The sequence below is a fragment of the Hippopotamus amphibius genome, chromosome 15, assembly GCF_030028045.1.
Source record: "Hippopotamus amphibius kiboko isolate mHipAmp2 chromosome 15, mHipAmp2.hap2, whole genome shotgun sequence".
NCBI classification, from domain to species: Eukaryota; Metazoa; Chordata; class Mammalia; order Artiodactyla; family Hippopotamidae; genus Hippopotamus; species Hippopotamus amphibius.
Window position 1 is genome coordinate 43,168,857 of NC_080200.1, and position 7,225 is coordinate 43,176,081.

Below are 7,225 nucleotides of genomic sequence, written 5' to 3' on the forward strand. Positions count from 1 at the left end.
AGGAAAGGAGGGCCAAAATAATTAAGGGACTGACCTGCCCAGAGTTAGGGGAGAACAAGGATTTGTACCCAAGTAACTAATTGTATACTTACTCTGGGAATTATTTGTGCATGTCTTATGCCTTCATCTGCATGGTACATTTCTGGAGGGCAGTGACCACATTTTATATATCTGCATCCTTTGCTCGGGAAGCGTTGGTTAGTTGGCTGACTGGATGACTGCTTGGTGCTCTGGATGATACGATTGATAAAAGCATGAGCTTTAGAGTCAAAACTACCCATGTTTAGATCTGACTGTGCCACTTATCAGCTGGATAACATTGTGCAAGTTCTTAACTTCTGTGGGCTTCACGTTTCCATTTGTAAAACAGAAAGAACAGTTGTACTTACCTGATAGTTACTGACGTGAAGAACGAATGAAGCGATGCATGTAAAATATTGCATTCAACTATTGCATCACAATCCTGCATAGCAAAGCACCTCTAAACTCTGGGCTATAAAACTATGAGCGAGAATTTTTTTACTCAAGTTCAGCTGATCTAGTTTGGCTCTGATTGGCCTTGGCTGCAAGCTGTAAGTTGGTTCTAGGTCTGCTCCATGTGTCTCATCCTCCTTGGGCCAGTGGCTGCATGAGCCCGGTTCTTCTAATGGTGATGGCAGAAGCTCATCAGGACAGCCTCATCCTCCTGCACAGTCCAAGGCCCTTCAGGGATCATGTCCAGTAATATCCCATTGTCCAGAGCAAGTCATAGGGCTGAACCCAAAGTCCAGGAGTGGGGAAGTATTCACCACCAGGTGGCCATGGCAAGGGTGGGATGTATGACATTGCTACACAGGAGTGAATGTCAGCGGATATCAGCTATTATGAATTGTCATGGAGGCTTTCTCAGTAGACATGTAAAGTCTTCCATTAATAGAAGTTGCCCTGATTCACTTACAAAAGGATAATCTCTGTTTTTTTCTTATTTTTTTTTCTCCTCCCACAGATTTACTTTGCATCAAGGACAACTTATCAGCCAGTTTCTGCCAGACACTAAAAGCCATGAGGAAGTGTTCTGTGCCCACTGTGAGGGCTCAGTGCTGCCTCTCGTGTTCCCAGACCCAAAGGCCAAGAAAGCGACAGCCGCTCAAAAACCCCAAAGCACCCTAAGTCCAGAAGGAAGCCACCCTCCACCATAGACTGCAGCAGCCTGCTGACCGTGACATGTTCTAGCCCCAGGGACCACTTCAATGCGGTTTCTCACTGTGTGTGTTTCAGGTTCAGCTTTGGCTCATCACAAAACAAAGCCCACTGTGTTCCTTTAGCCACAAAATACCCCTCGCAGGAGGCATGGGACTGTAACACTCACTGCTCCCTCATAGGCAGGTGAGGTATCCAGGAGAATTGGGCTTCTCGTGGAATCAGCTCCTGGGAAAGGCGCCAAGTTGGGCAAGTCTGTGAAATGATGTCTTTTGTTCCTCTCTGAAAGGTAAAAATGAGAGATCAGATGCTTCCCAGACTACCTCAAGAGGATCAGGAAAACAGAGCCACACACAGCCAGGGAACAGATAATCTTGTTAATTTGCCTTGGTGAAATCATTCTTTATCTCCGTATTTGGAATAGCTGCTGTTTAAAATGTCATGGGAGAACTTTCAGGAACATTCTTATAATTCATCCAGGCAGAGGACTGCTTTCTTTACCAAATGTTCAACTGGGACAGGGAGAGAAAGTGCTGGCTACACCGTCAGTCTGTCCCTAATCCCTGTGGACTCTACGTCTGGGTTGTTTAGACTCCCATGCCTTCCTGGAGACACTAGAAGAAGAGGAAATGGGCAGGAACTAACCTAAATCCCTTAGGCGTTAGTAACCTAAGGGATTTAGGTTAGTTCTACAGAAGACATTTCTAACTTAAGGATCATTTCTATGAGAACTCTTAAAAAGCAAATTAACAGAAATCAGTTTCTTGCTCGTATAAGGAAGAGAATGTGGGCTTTTATTCTTCCCACTTCCCTGGCAAATACCATTCCTTTGTATAACAGCAAATGAGTCTTCCTGTGTGACTTTCCCTTCTCTGGCATATTCCCTGTCCGAGTCTTCAGTTCAGGGAGAACATCTCTTCACTGCTGGCAGTTTACACACCACAACTGCTATGGCCAGGTCCACGGCTGCAACCTGCCCCTACCTACCCTCAGGTTGGAAAATGGAACTCTAGATTAAAATATTTCCAAGAACCAGGTAAACTGTATTAAGTATAGGAAAACTTAGTATAAATTTCTAGTCTCGATAAAAAAAAAAGTTTCAAAAGTGAGGTAAAGCTGACATCCTCCTCTCTAGCACACCTAATAGTTACTTTTGAGGACCTGTTTCCCGGGGTGGGGTGGGGAACAGGTGAGTCAGGTAGCCCAAAAAAGTGACATGAAAGCTAGAATGCTTATTCTGGATGTTCCCATCACCCATCAGGAGTCAAAGTAGGCTGCGGTCTCAAATTCAAGGCAAATTTCCAGGTTTGTAAGGGGAGGTATTTACATGAACGGAACCTGGAAAATGGCAAGGGGTGGGGGGGTGGTTGGAGCCCCCACAGGAAGAAGCCCCTCAGAACCAGCTCTTGCCAGAGGGGAAGGCAGGAGAGCGACCTTCATGTAATGGGCAGCGTGTCTTCAGAATCACACACAGATACCGTTAACATTCACCATGGACAACAGTGTCCCATCTTTCCCCTGAATTACCTATCCGTTCAGCAGAATGGTGCTATTGAAAAATGGTGCTAATATCTAGTTGGTGGCAGAAGTAACATAAACATATAGATAGATGTACAAATGGGCAAGTCCATATGCATCTTCTGTTAAATGTGTAATGGTGTTGCTGGCCAACGCCAATTCTATTGTTTGGATACCAGAATCTTAAAATTTTTATATTATGCGCTTTTTTTTTTTCAAGCCATTACTCTGTATTATTCTAATAAATGCCTGTGGAAAACAAAACACTGGGGTTGGGATGAAATTTGAGATAGAGCAGAAATAGGAGGAATAGAAATGTTTACCAAAATCAGGGAATCTATTTCTATATAATTATGTTCTTGTATTGTCTTTAAACATTGCTGGCCAATGGCAGCCTCTGGTGAAATAAGTTTTAGAGAGAAGATGCTTAAATTGTCAGTGACATGAGTAGAAGAGAACCTGATTTTTTTTTTTTTTCTAATGAGGCAATTCGCAAAAACTATCCCTGAAGAGGAGAGTAGGCTTTTAGGGGGATGAATTTAGGTAAGCTGGATGGATTTAATTTAACCTGGTGCTCTGGTATCCTATGTCATGCATGTCATCAGAGACCTGGATATGACCAGTCTTAAAAAACTCAGGAACAAACCCAGATTCCTACTGACCTCAGCAAACTAAACTAGACCAGATTTACCAATATGCAAAATGTTATTTATGACCCATACGGCAAAGATGGTAGAAATTTTGGGGGTTCTGGTCAGGTGCTCCATTCTAGGCCTTTCTCTAGTTTCTCAAAGGCAGAATATTGGCCCTTAATCCTGCATCATGGACATTCACTTCCTGTATGGAGGCTGTGTTGTAAGACATTTGTGTAACATCTGTCATTCTGGACCCCAGGATAAAGATAGCACTTGCTATTAGAGTCATCTGACACAGTTTTTGCCTTGACAATCATTCAGCTTTGGGTCATTAGGGTTTTGGCAGGTCCCAGTGCTTGCAATAAAAGAGGGACTTCAGATTAACAGGGAGACTCTGAAGGCAAGAACCTAGATGGTGTCTCACCATTCTTTTGGTGCTCATGGGGGCCAACATGAAGTAGCGTTGTTGGTTTACTTCTTCCATGGCCTCCTTTCTTCCCACCTTGAACAAGCAAGTAAGAAATGTAGCAAGAGACACTGGATACACATCTACCATGAACCAGAGAAGCTGCCACAGGGGCTGGTGCTTAAATACATGAAGGTTCTCAAACCCAATTTGGTTTACATTGCCTCTCCCAGTGGTAGAGTTAGCTCTTCTCTGAAAGGGTGTAGGTTAATCCTTAAACAACGAAACATAATTCAACACACTACAAGGAAACAATATTTTAAGAGACTAAATAGTAAATTCTTTGGTAAAATAGGAAATCATTTTGTGATACAAGCAATTGCCCCTTTGTAGGAATGACTTGTTTTAATGTTGGGTTTTCTTAAACAAGAGTGCACCTCCGTCCAATCTCCTGACCCGTCCCTACTTGGTGGAGTCATCCCAATGTGATACTTTCAGATACTTAGTGAGTGTTTTTGATAACCATCATCTCCTTTCTGGAACACAAATTGAGGGATTTATATTGTTTCGGATCATAATTTCCCAATCAATTGGCTAAAATCCTCCAAACTCTGAAAGCTACACATTGCTATCCCAGAGATTACAGGTCTTAGCTCTTCTCCCTTCTGACTTTAGGATCAAGCCATGGGACAATGAATCAGTGCACAGCGATTCACTTTCAAGAGAGAAACCACATGACATGAATTGTCTGGTGCTACAACTTAGCCAACATATTTGATGCTACTTTTTTTTTCTTGTATTGCTAATTCAAATATTATTAGTAGTATTATTTTAAGTTATGTCATTTAAAAAAAAAAAAAACATGGTTGGGGAAGCACAATTCTACCTAACACTGCCCTTCAAAGTGGTTGTATGTGGTACATTGCCTCATCCACTGCCCTCTCTGCATCTCTGTGCTGCTTTGCCAGGCCCAGCCTCCTTAAGGGGTACCTTGATGGGTACCTCAGTGTTTAAAACTAGAGTGTAACCATAGCCTGCCATTGTGTGGCATCAATAAATGGCCAGACTCACTGATGTTTCCCTGTGATTCATTTACCCCTACTGCAAGACTCCCACCACCCACCAAGGCAACCCTGGAATTTAGCAACCTGGAAGAAGATGCTGTCAATTCCTTCCTCCCCCACTCCCTGCAGATTCCCTCCTACTCCACCCCTAAATCAATATATCACAAGATGAGTCACATCCCAGGTGAGGTGGAACTTAGGTCTCTGCTCATGAATGATTGTGCAACAACTGACACAACCCACCATATGATACTCTGTAGGGATGCCTGAAATCCTCCACCATCCCAGAGCCAGTGTATTCAGAATTGCAACTCACAGCTTATCCGAGTCCCTCAGTCTATCCAAAGTGTAGACATAATGCTTAAGAGAAAGTAATAATAATGACAGAGGAATTTGCTTTGGAAATCCAATCCTTTTTCAAATGCAATGCACAGCAAGGTAAGTGTAACCAGCAATTGTAGAATGTGGACATACGGACATGGAATCCGCTCACATGGAATGCGTAAAAGCATTGAGGCAGGGGAGAGCGAGGCATCCACAGGTGATCCCTAGAATGTTTGCAGGCATGCAGAGGGGTGTTAGGAATCTGGATTCAATCAAGAAATCATAGAGGACCATGAACACCTCCCTGTTTGTACCTTGAAAACTCTTCTATGACCACTAGGTAACCTGTATCCTACAAGGCTCAGCTCAAATGCTGTTCGCTGAGAAGCCTACACTAACCCTGCCAGAAAGACTAAGGCTCTTCTCTGCTCCTTCTTCACTATATGCATTTTCCTTTAGAAGAGTGGTTCTTAATTATGGATGGTCTTGTCCCCAGGATACATTTGACAATGTCTGAGGCGTTTTTGGTTTTCACAACTTTGGGGGTGAGGTGCTACTGGCATCTAGTGAGTAGAAGCCAAGGATGCTGCTAAACTTCCTATAGGAGAGCCCCTCCCTGCAACAAAGAATTATGTGTCTCAAAAGTGTCAATAGTTCTGAACTGCACTAGAACAATGATCACCCTGGAGTGAGTAGCAGGGTTTCTGGATTGAGTAAAACTGAGCTCACATTAACACTCAGACCTCACAAGAGAACTGATGAGCTGGGTCAGAAAACTTCCAAAGAAGAAAAAATGTATATCAGGGTTCAAAGCTCACAAGCTTGATAAAATCACAGTGTCAGAGGGGAGAGAGGTTAGGGAGCATAGCTCCAAAATAATCTTGAATCTGCTGCTGGGGGCTCAGGTGTTCAAGCCTGGAGTCAGAGAAAATAAACCAAAAGTGGGTAAAATGGAAAAGTGACATATTGAGGGTTTGAAATAATCATTCTCCTCCAACTGAGGTTTCTAACCAAACAGAATAGACATAATCAGCCAGATCAAAAGAATAGCTTTACTAATGGTGAAGCTGACTTAGGGAGCACATTTTGGAGGCAGGTGGAAAAGGGCTTTCCTACCCTTCTCTACACCACCAGGTTCAGGCTCAAGAGGGATGTAGGGGAGAGATGGGGGAGAGAGGAGAGAGAAATGAACTACTCAACCCATTAAATTCAGTTGATAGAAGTATCATAACCATTAAATATTCACTAATAGTAGCCCTCCCTCCAGCACTGGAAGAAGGCTGACAGGGGTATCAAAGATCCTGAAGGGATATAACAACACTCTCCACCCTTTAAGTGGAATGTTCTATGTGAAAGAGGTAAGATTAGCATGAACGGAAGATGTGGGGAGTGGGGAGCATTATCAAAAAATGATCCCTTTCCTGTAAATTCTAAATGATGATGTGATTTTAAGATCATAATGAAAAGACTTGGAAGAAGTAGTGTAAAAGCAATACACAGAGGTTAATGAGAGAATAGCCCTGCCTTCTGTGCTCACTCCCCTACCAAGCACTGCCCACTCCCTCACTGGGCAGCCCCCTGGCTCCTTCATTTTAGTGGTACAGCCTGACTTACCCCCAACTTATTTCATGGGATGTGGTGAGGACTAGGAGTCCTCACTGATGGTGCCTGCAGACTCTGCAGTGATGGGACAAGGTATTACCAAGGGATTCCTGAACAGGCAGCTGGGGATTCTCCTCCTCAACTGCCAGTTATGGAGGTGCCTCACCATCACTTCACAGCTTCCTCTTTGGCTACTAGAACAACTGGGAAACATCCCCACAGACAGCTGTGTTAGGACAGGAAGACAGTGAGGCAGGAGGCACATTAAGAGAACTAGTCCAAGGTGTTGGCTGCACAGAGACAGCCTGAAGGGGCTGGAGTGTGGGGCACCACAACTAGGAGTGTTCTCAGAACCCAGGGCCACCATAGAAGCAAAGCACCATTGTTACGTGACATGCAAAGGGAGGGGCAGGACCACCATTGCAGTCTCTTATGCCACCCACCAGCCCCTGCCTCCATGGGCTCCAGGAGAGGCTCTGGCCCAGGGAAGGCGCTCA

The 7,225-nt window shown here is 44.0% G+C and overlaps 1 protein-coding gene across 1 annotated transcript in view; it reads left to right on the top strand.

Annotated features, from left to right (window-relative positions):
• ADAMTS12 (ADAM metallopeptidase with thrombospondin type 1 motif 12) overlaps window positions 1-4,798 on the top strand; it is a 341,068-nt gene extending 336,270 nt beyond the window's left edge. Inside the window, exon 24 of the mRNA XM_057710080.1 lies at window positions 986-4,798. Coding sequence (XP_057566063.1) covers window positions 986-1,149 — 164 coding nt within the window. The 3' untranslated portion in view covers window positions 1,150-4,798. The remainder of the gene's footprint in view (window positions 1-985) is intronic.
• Window positions 4,799-7,225: the final 2,427 nt, after the last annotated feature.